The sequence below is a fragment of the Halictus rubicundus genome, chromosome 9 (genome assembly GCF_050948215.1).
Source record: "Halictus rubicundus isolate RS-2024b chromosome 9, iyHalRubi1_principal, whole genome shotgun sequence".
Lineage (NCBI taxonomy): Eukaryota > Metazoa > Arthropoda > Insecta > Hymenoptera > Halictidae > Halictus > Halictus rubicundus.
This window is the reverse complement of record NC_135157.1, coordinates 17,958,791-17,985,796: the sequence shown is the minus strand read 5'-3', so window position 1 is coordinate 17,985,796 and position 27,006 is coordinate 17,958,791. Positions and strand designations below refer to the sequence as shown.

The window sequence follows — 27,006 nt, the reverse complement described above, 5'->3', positions numbered from 1 at the left end:
AAGACTAGGGTCGTCTTTTGAACAGTCACATTTATTGAACTACTAGCTCTGATTTACGCGTCACATTTTCTATACGACATTCTGGTTACAATTTTTGTTATGAAACAAAAAGGTACGACTATATTTTGTTCTTGCATGTCTTTCGGATGCGTCAGTAGCATAAGAATGACTCTGAGCTCTGGCTCCGAGGTCCAGCCAAGATTCTCGACTGAATTTCACGTTAGCCCATGAACTGTTTGAATGCGCTTTGTGTTTCCCGCCCGCGAGGCTGCACAAGTCTCGAACCCGGAATCCGTTCATCGATTGGTTTTTCGCGTCGGGCCGAGTTACGTGTCCCCGTGGCCTCACGTTATGCTCGAGTTTTCGCCTCGTTGACTGCTGTCATTCGCGGAACGCTGATCGCATCGTGACCCCCGGAATTTCTTCATTGGACAGTCTCGAACAACAAAACGTCGAACGACCGTGCAATTACTCATTTACGTAATTTACATATCGGGTTGAGACCTGGCCAGTGTTCGACGTATAGTGCCTTGAGAATCCATGATGGCGGACGTTAAAAGATCGCGCTAGTGCATGCCGACGTAAGAAACACCGCGTATCTGTGTTTTCGTTCTCGGCCCCATCGAAACCGCCGAGTTTCGCGTTCAGATTTCCGTCTGAGCATACGTTGCGGCATCGACACGCTAATTATCGGTCGAATTCTTCCTCTCCCTCCGTCTCTCGGGCTGTTATGTTTGGAGCATAATTTTTTTTATGGTGACCGTGATCATGCAAGCACAACAGCCGCAGCAGCAACAGCAGCAAAACCATCAACAGATTGCTGGTACCAGCGTCATCCTCAAGATGAACGACATACAGCAGCTCTCTACAGTTGGTACGTAGTCTCGCTCGATGATCTTTGCGAAGTTCTGCGCCGATGGAACCTTCGATATTTCATTGGCGAAGTTCAAGTCGATGGTTCGCCTGGCTCGAGGATATTTATTTCGCTCTCTGCGCGAGCTCTTACGCGCGAACGATCAACACAAATATAAAACAGTATTTCTATAGGTTTTGCAATTTCTGTTTCGTACTTGTACCCTTTGCCATGTGCACAATTTATCATAATTCGGTCGAGTCCATGATCCAACTACAGATGTACATAGGGTTCAATTTTTAGAAACCTTCGAAAGGACTGAACGTGGTATTCGAGACAGATGTCCTCGCGAATTTATAAATAAAAATCAGGTCACTGAATAGTGTCGATGAAGCAGAATTATATACGTATGGAAAGTGACCCGACGTTTCCAGCGATCCATGTATATTTATATTAATTACGTAATTATATTCGTTTTCTAAAGTCATCGAAATATCATTGATAGTAACAAGTCCAAAGTTGGGAAATCGTTAAACTTCTTGAACAAAGTGGAACGTTCCAATTGTCTTATATTTTACATTTTATTACTAGAAAGGTCCCTGTTTCGCTATAGCGTATTGTACTTTTCTTCGATGTTCGAACCTGCTTTCCCTGAAACATCGTCGTACCGTCGACATCTATAGAATTCGTCTTTGTTCGCCTATTTCGAACGGTGCTTCTATTATTGAAACAACTACATTCGAAAGGCAGTATTCAACAATAGGGTCCGAATAGACCCACGCAGCGATGGGCGAGGGTTAAGCCGCCTTCTTTAGCCTGTCGCTCCCCAATTCACCGACTCCCCTCTTCGTCAAAGTGACGGTGGAATATTCCACTCCGTACCTATTCCATCTGCTTTCCGCGCGAGAGAGTGGGGACAGCCGTCCCTTCGTACACCTCAGTGGTTCTCCATTATACTCGTTTTTACTTCTCCAATTGTACGAATCGAAGCTCTTGGTTCTATTCCAATTTTATGTTGTTTCATTTGGTTAGGGAAGAGATGTAAAACAAACGAGAAACTCACTTACGGTAAAACTACTAAATGGTCTTAACAAATTCTATACCATACCATTAACGCTTTACCCACAGATGAATATTTAATGGTTTTTTTTTTAACGAATAATTAAGAGTCACAGTTACAATCGTGACGCAACTAGTCATTCGCAATAACATGGTCTGATCGTCTGTTGTTTTTCCGTACCGCGCACGAAACTTGTTAACATCGCCCACGGTACATAAAATAAAAATAAACTAAACAGCTAAGGTTGCCAATGCGCGACACGATGTATAAATAAATTAGTGATATTTTTTCATATTATACCTCGACATTTTAATACTTCAATAATCGTTAAAAAGTAGGACTTCCAAACAGAAGTTGAGAACCACTAATTTGGTTTCTTTGTTGCGCACCCAGTCACGTACAACGAGTTACACGCACCCCGAGTAACTCTGAATTTTCTTGCATTTTTACAATAATTTCAAGTTATACACGAGGTATCTTGTCTAACCCTACCATCTTAATACAAATCATTATTTCATTACAATTTAAAGCGAAAATAACATAGATTACATTAGAAGATTTGTTACACGAATGTAAAATTTAACGCGGATTAACCATTTGCACTCGAATGGTGACTGAGGCGCCAGTAAAAATTGCCATACCATTGTTCAATACAGTTTTCATATTATTAATGTGCATTTCGTGTGCAGAATGTAAAAAAGATTACATACATAGAATGAAATTGTATTAGGTTGAACGGAACGTTTTGATTTTGCAATTGAAATTGCTTCGAGTGCAGAGGGTTAATTCTAACTTGAATTTATTAGACAGAGGACTGTACCGATTGGAAACGGGTGCGCGAATACTTTTACGTATGTTCTCATAAAAACCTTGAAACAAATATGCATAAATTCCTTTTGGAAAAATTGTACAACAAACGGTCTGCGTTAGTGTCCGTGCAAGGGCAAGGGCAAGGGCACGGACAAGGACAAGGGTGCCGGGTTTGATGTCGCCGCTCCTGAGCCGGGTGTCTTCTTCTGTTCCCTCTTCCGTCTTCACCGCAACGACGCAGGAGTCCGCCATAGTAGCGAAACGGACGAATCAGCGAGTCGCTCGCTGTGGCAGGGATAACCTGGCCGTAACGTAACTCGCATACTCGTAGAGGACCATGGCACGGCAGTGTATACAGTAACCAGAAGTAGCAAAGCGTCGGTGTCGAAAGAAACGTGACAGTGAAGACAAGTTGTGGAAAGGTGGCATTCGAATACATAAACAATTAAAAGTCCTGCCACGAGGTAGCCGTGTTCCGAAGGAACGATCGGGAATTTCGGCGAGTGGCGTCCGGAGGCTCTTGAGATTTGAACTCGAACTCGAACTCGAACTCTATTTGCAACCGCGTTTGAAATACATACGTGCGGCCGTGTGCACGCATGCCGAAGCTACCGGGAAGGTCAGAGCAACGAACCGAGAGGAACTCACGAGCAAAATGAGCCTCCGACTGGTGGAGAAGAAGGAGACCGTTCTGAGGAACACGAACGGGATCATCGGCAGCGTTGTGAACACCACGGACGAGATCACGAACGGGACCGGCGAGTGGCAGAACGGACAAAACCTTCTGGTCGTCACCCAGGACACGCAGGGCAAGGAGCTGATCGCGATCGCCGACAATCAGACCATAAACGTCGCCGTTGATTCTTACTGTTCGTATCTATTCACATATCTGGCCCCTCGTATAGCTCGAAAAGAAAGTACTCGTACACCGCTTGCTTCTATCGTAAAACACCGACACAGTTCGCCGTGTAGCTCTCGGAACTTTCTCCGAACGATTTACGTGCCGAGAAATTCCAGAGAAAACGATGTACGAATACTTTTTCCTTCCACTGTACCGTTTCCACCCCGTTCCGCGTTTTCCGTCGCCGGCAAACTTAACCCCCTCAGGCATGCGTGCTGCGGCCATAATATTTTCGTAACATGTTCGCTGTTTTCCTCCCGGACATTTCTTGTGGAATTTCAAGTAGAACAGATGGATAAGAAATAAGGAAATAAAGCTCGTCGAATATGCGGAAGGGTCGCAAAATGCGATCGATCCGTCATTGGCCGGGCAACAGTTAAATGGAAATCGATCGTTCGAGACGCGCTTACATGATTTTTCTAGGGATTTTTACCCGAGACTCTGTTAATTGGGAACACTGAGACGAAACGCAATTTCAGACACGCCACGCCGCACAGTGGGCAATTTGGACGAAATCGGATTCAAAATCAAAGAACTTTCGATAGAAATGAGGTAGAGCGATGAAATTTTTTAAAATTAAAGCTGAAACTTTGTAGAATATGGGAAAAATAGGGAGATTATTACCATCCAATCATTTCAACGAAAAAATGACTTCATTAGTTTTTGTCACAAAAATCTATTTTTTGCAAAATCCTGAGGTCGTAGACAAATTTTGAGACCAGATTTGAAATCAGCGTGAAAAAATCTATGGGAAATGATGTATAGCATGTTAAAAAAAAATTTCTTCCGCGTGTGGTATTGGGAAAACCACAATTTTCTTGAAATTGTGCAAGTTTAACGAATTTTCTCAAGGTTAAAAAGCGTTCGTACCATAATCTCTCTATCTTTCCCATATTCTACAAAGTTCTAGCTTTCATTTAAAAAAATTTCATCGCTCTACCTCATTCCTATCGAAAGTTCCTTGATTTTGAATCCGATTTTGTCCAAATTGCCCACTGTGCGCCGGTGTACAAATACTTTTTTCTCGCACTACGTTCGTAGCGATGTCTCAATATTTGGGAAAAATTAATCGCTTTTTTTGCGCGGGGGGGGGGGGGGATACCTCTTGAGGTGCCGATACAATAATTAATGCAAAAATCCAATGACGAATCTTACTTATTTTTAGTTATATTTTTATGAAACTTACCATCACACTTCTGTCATGTTTTTACTCAAAATTAGACCGAATGTGTCAGAATTTGAAGCATGCTTGCTTACATAATAGCAATCATCTATCGTCCTTCGTCGTCCTTCTCATAAATCATAGGAACTGTTAAACAAGTAAATATCGTCCAAATTATGTCGTATTTGGTGTCATTTTAATAAAAAAAGAAAAGAAAAAAAACCAGTAAAAAATATACTGGTAAAAGTTTCATAAAAAGTTCCATCACTGAGGTAGTATTGTTTCACCGGTGCGCCGGTGTTGATGTTTTTCTCAGTTGTTATTCTTTTCTACGTTTGACGCTAAAGGCAAGAGATCGAAGGCTACATACACCGCTCACGTTGATAAAAAGCTACCCACAGATTCGTTTAACTCGGAACCATCGAAAAGGTTTCAAACATTCTAGAGAAAACGACGATGCACGAGTACTTTTTCTTTCCGCTGTACTTTTCCCGTTCCGTTCCGAGTCTCAACGTCGGAAAACTTAACCCTCGGGCATGCGTGTTGGGGACGCTAATATTTTCGCAAGACGTACGCCACTTTGTTCGCCAAAATTGTGCAGAATTGGAATCGAGGCAGACGTACAAAGAATTGTAGGTTGTAGGACCCGTTATTGGCCGGGCAAGAGCTAAATGGGAATCGATCGTCGCAGACGCGCTTACATGATTTTTCTGGGGAATTTTTACCCGGAGGTTTGCTAATTGGGAACACTGAGGCGGAATATAATTCGACAAGGGAAGGACCCCAACCGCTCGACTTCGATTTTAACGAGCTCTGCACGTAGATTGGATGCTTAAGAATTTCCAGGGTGTAAAAATGGTTAAAACTCTATTTCCAGGGCTGCTGGAGCTCGCTCATAGGGAATATCAAGCAGGGGACTATGAAAACGCAGAAAGACACTGTATGCAGCTTTGGCGGCAGGAAACAAACAACACAGGGGTTCTTCTGTTACTGTCTTCGATTCATTTCCAATGCAGAAGGCTGGAAAAGTAAATATTTCGATGAGAATTTTACAAGACAAATTGTATCTCGAGGTTCGGTTCAGCTGCAATAAATTTCTTTTGAATTTTTCAGGTCAGCCCATTACAGTAGCTTGGCGATAAAGCAAAACCCATTACTGGCAGAGGCGTACAGCAACCTCGGCAACGTTTTCAAGGAGCGTGGCCAACTGCAGGAGGCGTTGGAAAACTATCGGCACGCGGTCCGATTGAAACCAGACTTTATCGACGGTTACATTAACCTGGCGGCCGCGTTGGTCGCTGCAGGAGACATGGAACAAGCTGTTCAAGCTTACGTGACCGCTCTACAATACAACCCTGTGAGCAATCCACGATAACGCTAGAATTAAATCCCTGGAGCGATCTGTTGTGAAACCGGGGTATAGCACGATGACGGGGTCGAAATAACGGGAGCGAGTACGGCGCTCGCTCAACGTGCTTCCAGAGCCTGCATATTTTTGAGCGCGCCAAAAAACTATAGCGCAATGCATACAAGCATTTCCTTTAATTCGCATCTATAAATTGAACCCGTTAAACGGCTGTATCCCATACTCTCAAACGATTCTCGAGGGATTCGCATCGCGGTGATCCTCGCGAGGCTAAGAAACGTATTCGTCCCTGTTGCAGGATCTCTATTGCGTGAGGAGCGATCTCGGTAATCTTTTGAAAGCATTAGCAAGACTTGACGAAGCGAAGGTAGGTTTGTTTCTCGATTGGCATTAGGTGTACATTAATTCGACGTGTGATGCGCATACTCGGATGCATCGGTGCCGGGCGCAGCTGAACGTTCATAGAGATTTTCGTCGACGTGTTGACCCTCGCTTCACCGACAACACCAGCGCACCGATGCATTCCGTACTATGCGCACGAGCGCTAGTAAGCAGCTCTGCTGAATGGCCAGGAATCGATCCGAGTATAAATCGTGCATCATTCTCGCGGAGAACCTTTCTTGTCGCGGTTGAGAAACAGCGCGCGGCGCGCGATGCTGCGCTATCGAGACGACGCGATATTTCGTCAGAGAAAGAAATGTTCGATAGCGCGCCAAGCATCGCGCGCGTTCATCTCCAATTCCGATCGATCGACGATGCCGCGTTTGAGTCGCCCGATCTGTCCTCTCGATCGTGGATCGGCGTGACGGGAACGGCGTCAAACGCGGCGCACGAGAGTTCTGATCGATAGTCGAAGCTGGAAACAGTTTGAAACCCCTCCTGGCACTGCGCAAAGCGTCTTGCAATAACACCCCGATGGAAAATCGACTGGAATCTAGCCATCGTGTTATTGCAAATCCTGACTAAAAACTGCCGGTCCTATTACAGCATGATGTGTATCGGTATCTTTTTCTCTCTCTCTCTCTCTCTCTCTCTCTCTCTCTCTCTCTCTTTCTTTCTCTCTCGCTCTCTTTCTCTCTGTAATCTCGAGTCAGATTATGGATGCATAATGCTTTTTTTTTTCGTTCGCGCACCTTTTTGTTGGAAACGAGGCAAGCTAGAATAGGGCCCGCAGCGCGCGACCGTAGCTGATAAGCTCATCTCTCATTTGATTCAGCTCATTCTGAATGTGTATCTGCCTCTAGGTATACTGATCCGTAACGTATACGTGGACACAAATGCGACCTTTTCTTTCCAATATCTCTTTCCAACTTCTGAGAGTATACCGAGTCTTTGTGTGTACGGTGATCTATATATACATATACATACATACATACATATATATATATATATATAATGATAAACTGCGCGAGATCACTTGACGAATTATATGTTTTTTCGCCCGCTTATCGCGATAACAGTAATAAAAATAAATTCGACGAGTGTTTTTGTCGTCTTTCCGGCTGGAAACTCACGGGATTCTCTCGTGTCCCAAGAGTTTCGCCGACGTTTTAGCTTGTTGTTACGAAAGAAAAGAATGATCTGGATGGAAGGATCTATCGGTAGTAAATCGATAAGAGTCAAGTGGTCTGCTTCCCACAGTGCAGCGCGGCGCGGCGACTGCCTACGAGCTTCCTGCTCGCAAACAACGCACTTTAACGCTCGTAATAAAGGCTGGTTTGCCTCGAAACGGTCTTTGAACTGTTCTCTGCCGCGGATTTGATCGCAAGCGCTGTCTAGCAGGGAAGCTCTTCGGCGAGTATCAAACGCAGACCGACGAGAAAGGCCTTCCGCAGAATTTCCTGCCAGTCTTGAGCGCTGTCTAGTCCGCTCGTTCGTTTCCTCGCTCAGCACGTTCCGCCACCAGTAATTCACATCCAAAACACAGAAATGGGCCAGTCCACCATTTAAATAAAACGTGCTATTCAAACCAGCCTGTAATTGTTTCTCTATGAAGACATTTCGAGATACAGACAGGAACAGGAAACAGTAAACTGTATTCACTTAACATTTTACTTACCAACAGTCTTCCTAAAATCAGACGGTTGAGAATTTCTCAGTAAATCATTTGACATTTTAGAATTAATATAGTGTGACTATTTCTGCCGAAATTATTGTTTAGAAGAAAATTATTGAGCTTCTTGTACATGCAGCCTATTAACAGTTTGAGCGCCGCGTCTCCCAGAAATGGAAGCCGAAGTTATTTGATCAAATTACAAAATGAATTTTTGCATTAATATATTCAGCATACTGAGTACATAGATCTGAATCTTCCAATTTTGATTTCATGAAATAAATTATTTTGATTTCATGGAATTTTTGAAATTGCTGGCTTGGCACTCAAACTATTAATAGGCTTTCGGTAGATAAAGTGTTAAGCAAATTGTACAAATTCAATAATTCAGTTTATTTAACGTCGATTCTTGAATTCGACTAGAGAAAATGAGTTCTCCTATGTATTCCGAATGGTTCACTTAATCCCTGAAGTGTTTTATTTAATGTTGCGCATCCGTGTAGCTAATTGTTTTGAAGCGATGTAAATGACAAATGAATCTAGTTTCAGTTCCAGTTATAAAATCGTTCATTTCCTCCGTTTACCTGGATTCGTACCTACATTTTTGTGTCAGACTGTAGCGGTACGGTCGCTTGATTAAATATGGGAATCTCGATCGCGTTCGATGCGTATTATTTAAATAAAACCAGTGCCCATCTCTGTGTAGAAAAAATAGTCGGGGATTTTGCGCGAATCGAGAATTGGGTGGTTTTTGAAAAGAATTGGCAGGCAGCACCGATCCAATGGGAACAAAAAGAAAATTAGCTTCACCGGTTTCGAGGAGAGTCGATTACGTCGATTTCGTATAGAGTAGTTTGTTCGATGCATGGTGGCTGACGATCTTAGCGAGGCGTGCCCCCATACAACACGGGGGCACGCTTAGGTACCTCTGTGAAAGTTGAAAAAATACATAAGAAATATACATAAGAGAAAAAAAAGACAAAAAATTGAGGCGAAGAGTATCAGTGAAGAGACATTAACGCAGCTGTCTTATTGTTGTGGATGGGATGATCAACTCTAGGAGGGGAAGTCGGAGCAATGTGATTGGTCTCGGTTACCATGGGTTCCTTCGTCAAACGGTGAATCTGAATGTGGTTATTCAGTAACACACTGTCTCTCGGTCTAAGTTTATTATGAGAGCTTGCGAGCCGTACCTACCGTCAACCTACCGAAGGGTACTCTGCAGGTAAAGTAATTCCCGAAGGCCGGTCTCTGAAGTATTCCGTCAGACGCATCGATGTTGTTCCGAATGTTTCCGTGAGAAACTTGAAAGTTGGGTCTCCCTTTGATCCGCCGGGGTTTCACAGTTTTTCTTTGCTTTTTCCAGCTTCGTTGGCTCCACTTTCGAGCTCGCCAGGGCTGACCAACCTCTTCCACATATATTATTCTCAAAATGCGACAAGCAACATCATCACGCTCTAACATCCAGAAGATCGTTGAACGCTCGGTGAAAGAAATATCGAAAGCAACTGAAAGCAACGATTGCCGAGGAAGCATTCTTTGAATGTATACGAAATGTAATCGACATAGTGCACGGTAACATGATCGAGTCATTTTTGGGACTATTGATTGAACAAATATTTTTAAGCTTCTTTTTGATCTAATACAGTCTATAAGCTGATTGTATGGATCGTAATTGAGGAAAGTTCGAATAACATTGCCGAGGTACAATAGCTTTTACAATAGCGCAAACGGAATCTGATGTTATAGATAGATTCAATTTTGGGGTGGGACAGCTCGTGTACACCCGGTTGGTCAGCCCTGTAACGCGGAATCAATGGAGAGGGTCCAGAGAAGCCATATTTCGGCTTGGAACTCTGAAACGGTGTCTAAAGCTCATCCAACTTCGTTTCCGTCCGGTTTTTCCTGGTTGTTCCTCGCTGCAAAATCGACCGAACCCCCTTGAACTCCAAACCTTCTAACCGTGTCCCTTAAGAGATCGGCCGACTGTAAATGCCCTTTTACTTATTGTTTAGGTACGGATTACTCTGTTTTACATGATGCAGCCCGCCTCTCGGCACGCGCGATGCACATCCCTGCTTGACCCTTAGGAGCGTCGTCACGTGTAAAACGGAAATTCGAAAAACGTGCTTCTATCATTTTTCTTCCAATTGCGCTCGAAAGAGACCGATTTCGATTTTTATTGTATCTTCTCTGTGCGTTAACCACGCATCTACGTATATGTAGATTTGTGTAGCTGATAACGGGGACACGGGTGATGACAATGATGACGATCACGCGATTCTTACAACGCGCATGTTTGTTCAAGCTCTCAACTAAGCAAGACGGGAGAATCCTCGACGGGGTGAATTGGCCGAGTGACAATGATGAGGCTGATGAGAACATGACGATGGCGAACGTCGTGTCGCGTGCCGTCGAGTCCACCGGACGCATTCCGGAGAATCGACGGACGCGACACGAGACGAGACGCACGAGTCGCTCACGTTACCACGATGACGTTTCTAGCGCGCACCTTCTTACCCTTCTTTCCTTATCTCGGACCAGATCCTCTTCCCCATTACACGACTCGCAGAATGGGATCTTCGTTTTCTCTGTCTTCGTTACGTACCAACACCCCCCTTCGCCCGATCGTCGATCTAATCACCGGAAATCAATCATTAGATCCAAAGGATACTTTTCAAATTCGACGCGTACCGGACTTCGTCTCGAGCCTGCTCTAATTAACTCCTTTCGTTGGACCTATCGGAAGATTTTCACTCTAGAACCTTGGTATATCGTGAAGAGATTGAACTATATATTCACTGTCATCAGCTAGATCCTCAAAGAGATACAACATAGACTGTTCAATAGACACGTTAAAGAGAATGTGTTACTTCGACAAGAGTTAAAAGGATCTTTTTAAGATTGACCTAAGAATATAAATTCTAAAAATCTCACACTGAAAAACAGTCTCTATCGAATGTTCTATCAAAGAAGTTCTTTCGAGTAGCAATTTCCACTGCACCTCGAGCAGCTCGAGCACCTCGAGCTGTGGCAGTGTAAATTTCATAAAAATAGCATGCCGCGGTTAATTGACGAAGGTGTTCAATTAGAGCGTGGCAGAGGATGACTTTGCGGAAACCGGTGCGCTAAGAACGGTTATTCAATCGGTCCGCACACCTGTTGATACGGCAAAATGGAATGCAGGGCAACGGGGGACGGTAGGTAGCAGCGACGGGAGACAGACAGGGCGAAGGTGAGAATAGATGTGTTTTGTGTTCTCTGAGGTTTTCGAGGATGGTGAAATGTGTGAAAGCTGCGGCGCGGCGAGAGGAGAGGTCGGGCAGTGCGCGCGGCGCGTCCCTGACAGTACGCGAGTCGGAGTCCTCTAATACGTGGTTTGTCTGTAGGCATGCTATCTAAAGGCGATCGAAACGCGTCCGGACTTCGCGGTTGCCTGGAGCAACCTTGGCTGCGTGTTCAACGCGCAGGGAGAGATCTGGTTGGCGATCCATCACTTCGAGAAGGCCGTCGCGCTGGACCCAAACTTCTTGGACGCGTACATCAACCTTGGCAACGTTCTCAAAGAGGCCAGAATCTTCGATAGGTAAGGGGGAAAGAATCTTCTTCCTCATCGTCTCAGCCTTCGACCTCTAGGGTGCTCGAATCGGTCGTTTGGCTCTGTTCCCGGTGTTTTCTGAACGTTTATGCGGCAATTACTCAACCATTACTCGCGCGATATAGCCTTTCCATTGTGCTTAAACTCTGGATAGAACTGGTCTTGAGATCCTTATTGTTTGAACACTGGAAAATGGTTCTGTGCAGTCTATCCATTATGTTTACACCGAGGATAAAGTTGGAAAAGGGATTCTCATTGTTTGAACGTTGTATATTAAATATCCGGGTTAGTTGATGCATCCTCAAGATGCTGGAAAATAACACTATACAATAGGTGATTTTTCTATGCAATAAGCAAAGCCTATGATCAAAGCATTAAATTATAAATGCAACGACCTAAACGAGCACTCGGGTCTTATGTAAAATGTAGAGCACAATTTCTCATTGCTATACGTTTTTTTTTTTTTAAGTTAATTGAATTAATTGGTGTACAGTAGTCGAAACTATTAGCTCAACGGATGAGGCGCGTGCTTATCAAGCGGAGGACCTCGGGTTCGATTCCCTGTTTCAGCATGCTTCTCATCGGTTCCCTTTTTCTGTCCTATTCAATTCTGATCTGAACGCACAGTTTGATCGATCGTCGTCTTTGACCTATATTGACGTCGGTTTTAAAGTCTGTGCTAGAGGAACTGACTTTATAGTTATTCCGTTAATGTTCTATTCAAACCTTAACGGTAGTAAGGAGTCGTACAAACTGTTTCCTAAATCTGTTCGTTATGAAATGATCACTTTTTGTAAGCCGATCGAATTATCTGACTGGAGCAAAAAATAGACTTGTACTAAATTTTCGAACAGGGATCGAAGTCGTATTTCGTCGAAAAGTATTTTACCTCCGGTGGAGGAAAATCACGAGAGGTCGCGCAGCAGGGTTTTACGCGTACCATCCCCGAATGCGTGTGGTAAAGAATCACGGTATCTGGTGCGCATGAGCCACCATGTAAACAGGGAATCGATATTCATGCAACGTCCTTTCAAGTTCATCGTCCCTTGTCTCTCTTCAGAGCGATGGCCGCGCGGAGCCTTCTTTCACTCAACACGACGCGTGTTCTCGAATGTTACCAAAAATACAAATTACATTTCCCCGATAACAAAACTAACATTTTCCATCGCAATCCACAGTGGTATATGTGCTTCTACAAGTCGTTCGAATCTTAAATGCTTTTGGCAATCCCTGTTTCTCTTGGTTGTCTGAAAAATATGATACAATGGCTTCTTTCAAAATCGTTACAGAAAAAGGAATGACACAAAATTCATAGAATTCAAACAAATTTTGTAATATCAAAAACAATATTTTGAATAATGGTAGAGCAATTTGTAGAGGCGCTTCAGGAGTAGCCGTTCGAGTGCAAAAAGTGGAAGAAAATCTATATAAAGTCGATGCAGTAATTTTGATAAGACAACGTAACCTGAGGTAGAGTGTAGCCAAAGTGATACATTAAAAAAGACTGTACGTCGTCGAATATCTGGAACGTTCCGAAAGCGGTCTAGACCCATTGCCACCCCCTCGTTGTCCTTGAGTCCACGCACTTGGTGTTGCAACGTCTTGGCAACGGGTAGACTCGGTTGCCTACGATACGGATTCCTTATTCGCGCGTAGTCCACGGTCCGAAGCTGTTTCTCGGCGGTTACGCACAACACAGCGGGAGAAACTCGGCGTGCTATCGATTCCAACACTCGCTGCGCCCCCACGAGGGAGAAGAACCCTTCATTACTCGTGGGAGGAGAGGGTGCACGGTCTTTAACGGGGGGGGGGGGGTTCGTGGATATTACCAAAAACCTAGTCTCTCCCGGCTTCGAGTTTTCTCGAGGAGACGTTTGCGTCGCGAAACGGTCCATCCTGTTTTTCCCCTTGGCTCCCGATCGTTAGAACCGTCGATTTCTCGGGACAACTCAAGCTTTCTTCGGAAGAAAAGCATCGAAATGGGGAAGGAATGGACTGCCAGTGCGTTGTCGTGTACACGGTGATCTCGCCCTCGACCACGATCGCACTTCCTTTACGCGCGCGATTAGAACGAGCCCTCTCAAGATCCTCGAGCCCCGGATGCATCTCTTGGCTTAGATACACTGTCAAAAGGTTAATCCCGACTTGTTGTCTCTCTCTCTCTCTCTCTCTCTCTCTCTCTCTCTCTCTCTCTCTCTCTCTCTCTCTCTCGTTACCGTCTCTCCCTCTTTCGCCGGCCGGTGTGCAGGTGTCACTGTCTATAGTCGCACAACCAGCACGTGCTCCATTCGCGTCGGGTGTGGTGTTCATCGCACTCTACACTGATCAAACATTTCCTCTTTTGCGTGTCCCTTTATTCGTCCCATTGATTTAGTCGTTATTGTGCAGCTTATCGCTCTTCTACCGAAACAAATCTTTTTAAAACGAAAAATTAACGATATAATACGGATATTTTGCTACGTATGCAACTAAATGATACGTTTGATACTTATGTCGACATGCGTTCTCGAAGGGTTGCGCAAAGAAATTGTTCTTTGAAAATCAGGAACTTCCTGTTCAGAAAGGCTTACAAAACAGTGTGAATTCATGCGAGCGACAGTATTAATGTTTTATTACAAACATCATTTAATGACTGTGTTGGCTTTCTTTTTTTTCAAACAGAGCTGTAGCTGCCTATTTGCGTGCACTGAATCTCAGTCCCAACAATGCGGTCGTTCACGGAAACTTGGCCTGCGTTTACTATGAACAAGGGTAAGGCTATCTTCTGTTGATACGTTAAGCTTCTACGCTGGAACGATGTTAATTAGTGCTTTCTATTTAACAGCCTCATCGATTTGGCGATCGACACGTATCGTCGCGCCATCGAATTGCAACCCAACTTCCCAGATGCGTATTGCAATCTGGCGAACGCGCTCAAAGAGAAAGGGCAGGTGGTCGAGGCCGAGGACTGCTACAACACAGCCCTTCGTTTGTGTCCTTCGCACGCCGATTCCCTTAATAATCTGGTAATTATCTGATGGACTTGCTCGAATAAAAGTTCCAATTACTTTGTTACAGTCATTGTAACAAGTCATTTTGACTTGTCTAATGATTCTAACGTTAACACTAGGTTCACGAAGTACTAAAAGACACACAGAATGTCTGTTCCTGTTATAGAAAAATGTTTCTTCGTGCACTTTGTAAATTCAACGGCCTCGGTTTGCGTGGCCGTATTAAAAAAAAATATAACCTGTTAAAATTCTTTGGATTTCTGTGGTCAATTGTAACAACTGACGTGTTCTCGTGGCAGGCCAACATAAAAAGGGAACAAGGATACATCGAGGAGGCGACACGACTATACTTGAAAGCGCTGGAGGTGTTCCCCGAGTTCGCGGCGGCTCACAGCAACCTCGCTTCCGTGTTACAACAGCAAGGAAAGTTAAACGAGGCGCTGATGCATTACAAGGAGGCCATTCGTATTCAGCCGACTTTCGCGGACGCTTACTCGAATATGGGCAATACCCTGAAGGAGATGCAAGATATCCAAGGGGCGCTTCAATGTTACACGAGGGCTATTCAAATCAATCCCGCTTTCGCCGACGCTCATTCCAATTTAGCCTCGATCCACAAAGACTCCGGGAACATTCCCGAGGCGATCCAATCGTACAGAACCGCGTTGAAGCTGAAGCCCGACTTCCCGGACGCGTACTGCAATCTGGCGCATTGTCTGCAGATCGTCTGCGATTGGACCGATTACGAGGCTCGAATGAAGAAGCTGGTCTCTATCGTGGCGGAACAATTGGACAAGAACAGGCTGCCCAGCGTGCACCCGCATCATTCCATGCTCTATCCTCTTTCGCACGAGTTCAGAAAAGCGATCGCGGCTAGGCACGCCAACCTCTGCATCGAGAAGGTTTCTATCTACCTCCGAAAAATATTTATAAAATCCGCAGAACAGCTGCAGAACCTGTAGATGTTGTAGCGATAGATATTTCAAACAACTTTTTCGGATACGGTGAACCCTCCTACAAATCTGTCTGTACCACTCTAATGAATAACGTGTATACTTGTGAGACCGCAGCTGTTCTGTAGATTTACCATAAAACGTTTTACACCGCGGGAAACAGTCTAAGGAATTTCTCTTGATCATTTCAGATCCACGTTTTGCATAAACAACCGTACAAATATCCACGGGAAGTTAGCACACGCCTGAGGATCGGCTACGTGTCGTCAGACTTTGGAAACCACCCTACCAGTCATCTGATGCAATCGATTCCGGGACTACACGAACGACAGAGCGTCGAGATATTTTGCTATGCTCTGAGCTCCGACGATGGAACCACTTTCAGAGCAAAGATCGCCAGAGAATCAGAACACTTTATCGATCTATCACAGATCCCGTGCAATGGGAAGGCCGCTGATCGCATTAACGCGGATGGAATACACATTCTAGTAAACATGAATGGCTACACGAAAGGCGCCAGAAACGAAATATTCGCACTCCGACCGGCACCGATTCAGGTGATGTGGCTAGGATATCCGGGCACGTCCGGAGCCAGTTTCATGGATTATTTAATCACGGACGAGGTCACCTCGCCGTTGGAACTCGCGAATCAGTACAGCGAGAAGCTCGCGTACATGCCGCACACGTACTTCATTGGAGATCACAAGTAAGTTGATAGATGACACGGCACACCTCACCAATTTGGATGACCAATGCTTAGAATTTGCTTGCCAAGGTTTATTGTTAATCGTTTAAATTGCCCTCTATTAGACAAATGTTCCCGCATCTCAAGGAACGGCTCATCCTAACGGACAAACTGAACATGAAGGGCAAGGTGGCGGACAACGTAGCAGTGATAAACGCTACCGACCTGTCCCCCATGATCGAGAACACCCTCGTCAAGGAGATCCGCGAAGTAATTGTACCTGATGCTAAAAACAAACCTGTTGAAATTTCGTTGAAAGTCGCGGAATTGCCAACCACCACCCCGATCGAGACCATGATCGCTTCCGGTCAATGTCAGATGTCCGTCAACGGCGTTGTTGTCCAAAACGGCATGACCACGACGCAGGTGAACAACAAGACGGCAACGGGTGAAGAAGTGCCTCAAAACATTGTGATCACGACGAGACAACAGTATGGTCTACCCGAGGACGCGGTTGTATATTGCAACTTCAATCAGCTGTACAAAATTGACCCGCTTACGCTTCACATGTGGGCACGAGTAAGTTTCTCATCATTGAACTGCGGATCTTTACGTAAACTAAACATTTCGTACGTCCGTTGCAAGAAACAAGAGTCACTTACGAATTTCTCTCTTTAACGATTTTAATAGCATCGAAATAATATCAGCTAAGCAATTTACTGTTAATTTTCAGATTCTGAAACAAGTGCCCAATTCGGTGCTATGGCTGTTACGTTTCCCAGCAGTCGGCGAGCCAAATCTGCAGGCCACAGCTCAACAATTAGGTTTGTCACCCGGTAGGATTCTGTTCAGCAATGTCGCAGCGAAGGAGGAGCACGTCAGGCGAGGACAATTGGCCGATGTCTGTCTAGACACGCCGCTCTGCAACGGTCACACGACTAGCATGGACGTTCTGTGGACTGGAACACCAGTGGTCACACTGCCAGGAGAGACGTTAGCGTCGCGTGTCGCTGCTAGTCAGTTGAATACCCTGGGATGCCCCGAATTAGTTGCACAGACGAGAATAGAGTACCAGGATATCGCGATTCGTTTGGGCACAGACAGGGAATAGTACGTAAACTATTTTATTTCGTTAATCAGGAACAATGTACGCAACTTTTTTGACCTTTGCAAGGGATCATCCGGAGCCTAATGAAACTTTGGGAGGATGTAGTTGTGCAAATATATTGTACACATTTGTTAAGCGAACATTCGTTGAACTATTAGAGCTAGAGGGGTGGTTCAAATGACAAAGTTGCGTACTTTTTAATAAGGAGTCCAGTCTGGCAAACCCAATTTTTACATTATCTTTATTTTTCAGTTTGAAAGCGATAAGAGCCAAGGTATGGAAGGCCAGGTCCGAGAGTCCCCTGTTCAACTGCAAACTGTACGCGTTGGGCATGGAGATGTTATACAGGAAGATGTGGGAGCGATACGCGCGAGGTGAAAAGCCCGATCACGTGGCGGCTGTAGATAAGAACGAAAGGGAGAAGCTAACGAACTCGTCTTAAGGCGACTTCTTACATTTTAATTTATATACACACACACACACACACACACACACACACACACACACAACCACACACAACCACACACAGCTTTAATTCCGTGAACATCTGTTTTTCTGGGGGGACTTAGCATTTAAAGACAGATGGTTATCGACAACTTATTTCACCCAAGATACGATTCTCATATGAAACTCCCAACTGCGCTGGTAATTACTGTTTTGTACGATAAAATCATCGAGCTTAGACTACTTACTATACGTAGAGAATATACAGATAGGTCGTGGGTGCGCGAAACTTCGAATCGGCACCTGAAAAACAAGTGATGGATTTATTCTTCGATTCGCCGTCACGAGTCACGAGAGAAAACAATTACGCTTGCTTCCTACGTTGTTTATCATCACCGTGCATCATTCACCCTGTTATTTATATATATTACAATTTTTCGTAAGACGTTCTCGACTTGACCTATAAGGAATCACACAGTCTCTCGTGGTCCCTGTCCTTTGGTGGTCAGCAACGGAGTTTGAGAGGACAGAGAGACCGCTCAAGTAATTAATTTTACGGAAAACGGTGCACAAGCATACGAGTATAGTGACGAGGTTCGTATCACTAATTTTATAACGGGCAGCTGACGTTGCGGTTTTCGATTCGAAAGTCTGTGTGGATTTCGATGATTCTTGACGCGTGTTCCCGTAGTCTGCCATTTTGCGGAACTACGAGGACGATGATTTTTCTTGTTGTTATTCACCGTTCGCTACGGATACGATTGACTCGTAAAGAAAGATATACGCGTTCGGGGGTGTGTAGACGGAGAGATGTTAAAGAAGTAGGTTCTACACGTCAAAGATGTTAACTAATTAGCAACTGATGAGAGCAAAGAACGCAAGTTGTATTATATACGAACGATTAATGATACACGTGTAAATATTTAAAAGAAGAAGAAAAAAAAAAGAAGGTAATCGTTAGTTATTACTCTAGTTTGATAGTGAAACTGCGTAAGCTAAGACCGAAATAAAAAAAAGTTGCGTGAGGTAGCGAGGTGTTGACTGTAGCGAAAACTCCTAATGTACGTCTATAGAATAAAAGGAAACAGTTTAAGAATCTAATTCGAAAGAATGTGGAGAAGATGTTGTGTTGCGAGGATGCTTCGGTGAATAGGTACGTAAAGTTCCTTTATTTCTTTCGTTTCGTTCCGCTTAGTTCTCGTCAGACTATTTTACTCGGCATTTCGATATTATACATCCGGCGTCTTCTCGACTTTGGATAGAGAGGAAAATATCTCTTAATTTCGATCGTCCGTTCCTGATTTTTATTCTCCGCGCTAACGTTTTAGACTAGTAGGAAGACGGCGTGATATCCTATTAAATTTTTCTGTATGTGTGACCTAATCCGCCCACTGTGTGTTATCAGCATTGCACGTTCTCGATAACGAGTAACTGTCCCATTACGCACAATTTGCGTCGCAGATGCAGATTTAAGAGTAGCTTTAAACAAAAATCCTCGTTCTGTTATTCTATTTGTAGGATAACGTTCTAACGAAGCGTACTACTTCAATTTCGAGCTCTAGACGCTGACTTTAAAAGTCGATAGTGACACACGGTTTTCTGAGCCGACGTTACTTTGAAACATGATTTCGATTCCGAATTAGCAATCAACGTCGAACGAAATTTGATCGACGATGAAATTCTTTGCGATTTGTGCTCAACGATACTTTAGAGATATAGGCGACGAGATATTTTTGGTAATGCGAAAAAGGAATCTATAAATTATCGTTTCGGAAAAGAAGAGATTGTTATCTTCAGTTCCATCGTGGTCGAGAATAAACAGTTTGTACCGTACGCTGTCCGTATCCGTTAACCACGCTCCCCCCGTTAAAAGTCTACGCCTATGAGTCACGGTGCCTCATTCGTTCCGTCATTGATCGTCGATCTTTTTGCTAGCAATCTTCTGATCATTGTCGTGACTCGGCCCTTTGACAAGAGACGTTTCTTTTGCAATGTTCACCGACCGATACGTCCCAAATAGACTGCGGATTTTGTGCATTTGTAAAAAACACTGCTAGATGAAATATAAGAGAGTACAAATATCAGGAGAACTTAAATGTACTATATTATTTCTGCGGTTTAACCGGAAAATATTTATTTCGGAATTTCTGCGAATACTTCATCGATATTTATTATTTCGAACCACCTTAGGAATCAATTGTTCCTCGGATAGATCAATTAACCCCCGCAGGGTCGGGTTGAGAACCCCTGACTCGGCTGCAACCGTTCCGTACCCTAATACGTTATACGCGAAAGCTTCTGCCAAACTTTCTTAGACTCTGAAAAAATGTCTCGTACTCGTAACAGAATATGGCATCTATGTAGGTGGGTATTTTTCTGTAGCGAAGCTTTGCAGGATAGAAGCTGCGGCGCGAGGCTCCATGGAAATTGGATTGTTTTCGCGAATGGAGATTCTAATGGGAACTAGGTCATCCACGAAAGCGATGCAGGCTAGGAAAAAGGACGATGGCAAACGCAAGGAGAATGGTCGCAGAAGAAGGAAAGTAACGTGATACGGCGGGGTTCTAATTGGTGGGGCTCTACGAGGTTCCGGGCAAGGCTAGAGCGAGGAGTTTCGCGGCGATAGAGCCCGACACGGCATCGTGGCCCTTAGCCGCAGTATCGATTGCTTGTGACGGTGCCACCGCCATGCGAGAGGGTGAAACTGGGTCGAAAGCATCCTCCACGGATTGGTTCCCTCGTCCCGTGTGTCCCGTTCTGCCAGCTCTGAAAAGAGCACCGCAGCTCCATCTTCAGTCGCTGCTTGTCACTAGGCGATGCCCATTATTTAAATGCCAGCTCGTAATCCAACGCAGCCGTCTCTCGATCATAACTCGCTGCCTCGAGCTGGTATTTCCTTTCGAAAGACGCTATCCTTACAGAAATCGTAGCCTCGTTGCGCCGATTCGCACAAATATGCATGGAAACTCTATCGCCTACTGTTCGAGAAAAGATATCGAACGGAAAACAATGTCGTACGATTCTTGATTTTTGCTGTAATCATTACCGTTCTCGGATAACTGATTTTCCAAACAGTTACAGAATAATTTCATACTTATTCTTACAGAATATCACACTCTTCGATTGTATCACTTTTATTTTAAAATCGATACAGTTGGCGAAACAGAAGAGGATGTTGGAGAGTGTTTGCAGGCTTCAGGATATAAAATAGTGTACACTACTTTTAAGTTTTAATTGTTTCAAGCATTTAGAGGATTTAGTAAAGCGTTTGGCACTCATTTATATTCTGTATAAATGTGTATGAATATTGATCTACACGAGCTATAAAAATATATTTTTAATTTACAGAACTGAGAGTAAACATTTATTTGTTTTGGATATTTACGTAATCCATAAAACTCTGGAACTTTGGAAGTAGCAGAAGGCAATTTCTTGTTCACACTATTGTACGGACTAGGGGGTGAACTCACCCATTATAGAATTTTCTTTCGGATGAAATATCTCCAGAACGTTGAGAGATACCTATAGAGAAAATAGTTTTCAAATTATCCCCACCGCCAGTCTCAAAAACCTTACTTTTCTGCTAGAAATGCTTTCTTTCGGAAAAGCTGCTACTCTAAACATTCTGGAGAAGATATTAGTCTATCTGGGTCAGTCACGAACGTCTGATAAGTAGCTAATCGATTTTTCTAGAAATGTCCATTTTATAAAAGGTAAGAGGCAGTTTCCTTCGCGATGGCAAAGCGGAAAGATCGACGGTATGCCAACAACGCTGATCAACGGTCAGCAACACGAACAACAGAGGAAAGTTATAGTCCACCGTGGGACAGAAAGTGTCAATAAACGGAAATACAGAAACCAGGTTAGGTTCGAGTTAAATTGGGTTTCTAGGGTTCGGCTCCAACAGCCGTACAAAGGATCGAAAGGTTCGGACGGGACAGAGTCTTGTTGAAAACTGCGACACGAAAATCCGAAAGCTCATTGCTGCCGGTTCTCGTTGGGGTGGCTCGCGTTTGAGTTCGCGTTTCGAGCTTCGAGGCAGGAGGGGATCCTTGACATAAATAATCAGCAGTGGAGCACCGCGGTACTGCCCCCGTAGTCATGGTAACACCATCGATCGAGGCCTACTACGAAGTCGAAACTAGCTACCCTCCTCGCGCCACACACTTCTTTCTCATCCCCATCCCCTTCCTTCCACCTTGTCTGTCTGTCTCTCTCTCTCTCTCTCTCTCTCTCTCTCTCTCTCTCTCTCTCTCTCTCTCTTTCGCTCTCTTGCTCTGTTTCGCTGGCACGTTTCTTTCGACTCCTTTTCCCTCGGTTTTCTCTCACCTCCACCCCCGGCTTTGTCGCTCTTTCCGCTTACACTGCGATTCTTTCTGCTTCTTTTTTTCTCCATTTGTTACCTTTCCTCCGAGTTGGATGCATTCCCTTCAATTTCCTTGTGCTCCACTTTCCCGGACTTCTTCCACGCCTAACCCCCTTTACGTTCGCTGGCTCACCTAACACCACTTGCGACGGAAGGAAGGGTTCTTCGGGTCGTTAAACATTCGCAAAACTGTTCAGAATTTATTATAAATTCAACTGAACAGTCTACCGTCTCTACTGGCCTGAAACGACTGACTACTGGAAGAATTATTCTACTCGTTTTTCTCGTCAATGCATACAATTCTCCGCTCTCCTCTAAAAAATCGAATCCTGTCTCCTGGAATCGTCCTGTCTCCTCCCTTACTGTCGATTTTGAATTTACCACGAAGGGACAATGCAAATATGAAATGCGCTCGAAACGCTTTGCGCTCGGCCTGTCGAAAAAGTTACGGGGAATATTGCCTCGCAAAATAGTGTGAAAAGGAAGCTTCGGGAGCCGAGAGCTCGTTCGCGGATTCGTCGACGAGCTTTTTATAAAGCAGAACGCAAATTCGGTGTAATTGAGATCCCCTGCAAATTAGAGGGAGCCTGGAAGAATCAACGAATGTTACGACTGCTCGAAAAATTACGATATAAATTGTGGTTCACGGATTTGGTTATCGGATTTACTTTAAACGAATATAAGCTGGTTCCGCGAACATTAACCCTTGGAAGGCGCTTTTGTCGATGTATGCACGATTCGCGCAGGGCGCATCTAAGCAATACAATCGCCGGGATCGTTAAGACGTTGGTTTTACGAGTCTGGGTCAATAGATGCCGAGGAAACTGGATTTTGTGGAGCAGTGGGGTAATTCAGACGTTATCGCCGCTAAAAAGTTTCCCATCGCGTGACAAACAACCCCCCGGTCGCCATTACGCTCCATTATGTTCCTGCCTATGTCGTAAAATCGTCCAACCTCCGCTCCTCCGATAATAAAATAAACGATACGGTCTGTAGGCAGCGAGGAACGATCGGTGCTCGATCTGTCGACCGTATTTCGTCTTCGGCTTCCGCTTTTTGTTTGCGACATCCTGTCCGGTAGCCGCGTCTAGGAGCGAAAATGATCCCTAGGGAAACCTGTCTCCTCGACCAGATATTTTCGAATCTAATCGAGATCCAAGGAAATGTTCGACACGTAAAATCGATCGTCTTTCTGCGGGGAATGAAACAGAGAAAATTGAATTTTTAGGAGAAAAAGAATAAGAGAAACAAGGGAGGGACATTCCGAACAGAAGGGATGTGATATCGGGATGCAAAGGAAGCTTTCCCAGAGCGTTTCGGAAGATTAGTATGAATCCGGAGATGAGCGGCTCATAGATGCCGAACAGGAACGAGAAGTCCTCCGCCTCGGGAGAAAACCTAACTATGTAATTGTAATAGAAAGCTTTAGAATACGACTCGATTTATCGTCAGTCGGTTTTCAAGCTCGCTGGAGGAAATTCCGTCTCCACTGTGGTTTTTCTCGGTTCGCATTCTCGATACATCCTCGTTAACACCTTTGCCGCGCGCTCACCTGTGTACAGCTACTCCTCCTTCCCTCCTGCGGTGCTCGTTAGTCCTCGAAACCTAGTCCGGGGTTGCGTAACGCAACGCGTGTGCTGTAACGCCGCGATTATAGCGCGCTCGCAGGATACTCTTCTCGATTAGGGGAGAGGGATAAGGAAGAGGAGAAGCCGGACTAACGAGCGGTATGTACAGGTGGTTGCAGCCTGCGGTTTTCTCGAACTATTTAGCCCGGATTGCTCGGGAAATTCACTTCCAGCGAGCTACGGCCTCGCTCCCGCTTCGAAATGCTTTTGGCGAATTAGGGGAACGGCTGGATGTGCGGAAAATGGTCCACGCTACCGTCTCTAGCCTTTTTCATTATTATATTGTACTCTCTTGCCTGTAGCCTTCCTCTTTGTGTTATTGAAACGGTGACAGAGATAACGTGAAAATTTCTTGTTTGTGGAAGCGTTTTGCAACCATCTGTGAGCTTGTAGGTAGACGCCGTTACGCTCGCGATTTCGATGCTGTTACGAAAGACACGAGGCTCTCAAATATGGGATGGGTGTTACTTTAAGGATATCGTTATTTTATTTTTCCGTTAAATTTATTCCACATCGTAGGAGCACGATCACTTTAGTTTCGCGTTTCAACAATTCTCAAGATATGTAAGAGATATTACGAGAGTCACCGTGATTTTATGTTTTACAATTCTTTAGACATTGAGGAGACGTTGAGGACTTTTTCCAAAAGTTCTTAAAAACAGAAACAATTTTGCTTCTTGAACCCTCGATTGCTGGTTCTTCAACCCTTCAGTCGATACACCAAATTTTCTACAGCAATTTTGCTATTTGTCAACATATTCGAAGCATGTAGGATTGGCTTCAGGCTTGCATAAAGATTCGCAGTCCACACGCAACAAATGAAATTATGCTATTTTAGCGAGGATGAGCGAAGAGCCTGTTCGGTGCACAGCGCGTTTCCACGGTGTTATACAACGTCTGTATGCTTTATGGTGATTGCAGCGAGCTCGCGGATGACGGGGGCTGACTCATCACGGGTTAGCAGGTTAAGAAGCGAACGGTCAGGTGTAACCTGTCGGTCGGAGGAGGAGCAGGAAAAGGTGAAGACGCGGAGGAAAGGGCAGAAGAACTCTCGTCGGAGGTGGAGCACACAGGTATTTCCGTTGTTGTACGGTCTTCTATCCGTTTAGCAGGTTTATCGGAGGGCATGCGCTCTGTGGTTCGCGCGACATGTGCCCACCTACCCACTCACCTACACCTATACCTATACCTGGATCCTAGAGTGGTTGGCCCCTGGTTGCCAGCTTCGGCCTGTTCTGCCTGCCAGCTTCGCCTGCCTGCCTGCCTGCCTGCCTACCGGTTTGCCTTGATCCCTTGAATAGCCAGGAGGTGGGTTGGTAGGTAGGTAGGTAGATAGGTAGGTAGGTAGGTAGGTAGGTAGGTAGGTAGGTAGGTAGGTAGGTAGGTAGGTAGGTAGGTAGGTATACGTCTTTCTTACGTAAGCGCCCCACTAGAGAGCGAGTTATCGCGGCAGGGTCGAGCGAACGAGCCGGATCAGAGGAAGAGGATGGGATTTCGAGGGATCCAACGAGTGGACTCTGCGGACAGAAATCCTTCCGAGTAGGAACTAACGCCAATGCGGCAGCCCCCGTTGATGCCGCGATCCTTTTCTCGAGAAACCTTCCTCTATTGTACTCTGCAAACTGATTCTATAATCGTTCTGATATGCTAGCTATCGCGCGACTTCTCTTCACCCTCTGTTCCACATTCTTCTCTATCCGATGTAGTCTTTTCGCGAATTCATCGTTAGCCCTTCAGGAACGACGCCTGATCGTCGAATTCTTTCCGTATGATTGAAATAGTACCATCCTACAGATATTTCTACAATCTGATCATGATTTAAACTATTTGACATTCTTCATAGCTATCTCCAAATTATAAAAAGTACACAACAATGCACGAAAGTATATCTATGCAATAAATGTACCCGACAATCTTGTCTCGTGTATTAGGCAATCTCGAAGGCTCGTTAGAGGCGGTACGGTGTCGCGATGTCGTCCCTGGAGGGTTACGTACAAGTTCTTCAAAATCTGCGATGGTTCAGCAGAAGCTTGCCAACGGGAACGCTGTCGATGGAAAAGGCATTGCCAATAAAATAATTGTCAGAGAAGTGGGGATGACCCAAAGGCCGGTTCGGTTCTAAAATAGAGATCGCAGGCGCCGGTTAGGTTGTTTATTGATCAACCTCCGTGCCGGAAAGTAGGATTCGCGGGATTTATCGCGTGTTTGCCAAGGCTGCGTGTCTCCTCGACTGATCTTGCTCGAGTTGCGAGGGGGTGGCAGGAAAGAGGGGCAGGGGCGGGGAGGGAGAAAGAAGGGAGGCTTTTGGAATTGATGGATGGTATTTCGGTGGTCTGCGGATCGCCGCGGGTTCGCAACCGGGCCAAGAACACCGCTGCGAATCGCGCTCGACGGAGCCGGGAGGCACTTTGCGCTTGTGCAGTGACACAGATATCAAACCCTCTCCCCAACCCCCTTTGCTCTCGTATCTGCTGCTTCTGCTGCCTCTGCTGCCTCTGCTGCTGCTGCAAACTGGGCCAGCGCATCTACCAAACGGACGCGCAAATTTACTGGATCAACTTTAGCGTTCAGCTCCGCGGGGTTGAATATTAGGGTCGCGTTTCTCGAGTGCTCGCCCGTAAATTGCTCTTTTCCCTTTCCTTTTTTCCATACCATCCCCCCTCTATTTTCCCTTTTCCAACCGCGCCGAGCCTCGTATTTCTTCGATGTTCTCTAATAAATCCCAATCCCCGCGGCTTGTGAAACGCCGGGTCAAGTCGCGAGGAATCGTTTCCAGCTGCGACCAAGCAGCGACGCTTCAATGCTTTGGAAAATTAGTCGAAATTCTACGTTCCTCCTCTTACTTTATACATTGGATATTCGTTTCGAGTTCTAAATCATCGAATATTGAATTGTGTTTCTGTAGAATCATCCCCTTGCTGACTCCGAACCAGATCGGAAACAGTTTGTCTAGACCAACGATGCACATGGGTTAACGAGAGACAAACAATCCGGGCTTGGGATGTTCCGAAAGACGGTTTTTGAAAGGA

General features: G+C 45.0%; 1 protein-coding gene across 2 annotated transcripts; it reads left to right on the top strand.

Moving 5' to 3' along the window:
• The first annotated feature begins 221 nt into the window (after positions 1–221).
• Sxc (O-linked N-acetylglucosamine (GlcNAc) transferase sxc) lies at positions 222–19,084 on the top strand. Of its 2 annotated transcripts, none has more exons than XM_076793378.1 (12): positions 222–874; positions 5,664–5,814; positions 5,900–6,143; positions 6,451–6,519; positions 11,595–11,791; positions 14,465–14,554; positions 14,628–14,808; positions 15,093–15,695; positions 15,938–16,452; positions 16,557–17,010; positions 17,165–17,541; positions 17,792–19,084. In XM_076793378.1, exons 1-12 carry the CDS (start codon positions 754–756, stop codon positions 17,979–17,981), a joined length of 3,192 nt encoding a protein of 1,063 aa, XP_076649493.1. In that variant the 5' UTR covers positions 222–753; the 3' UTR covers positions 17,982–19,084. The 2 variants fall into 2 exon arrangements, with proteins under 2 accessions (XP_076649493.1, XP_076649492.1); XM_076793377.1 differs by lacking the exon at positions 222–874 and adding an exon at positions 3,119–3,592.
• Positions 19,085–27,006: the final 7,922 nt, after the last annotated feature.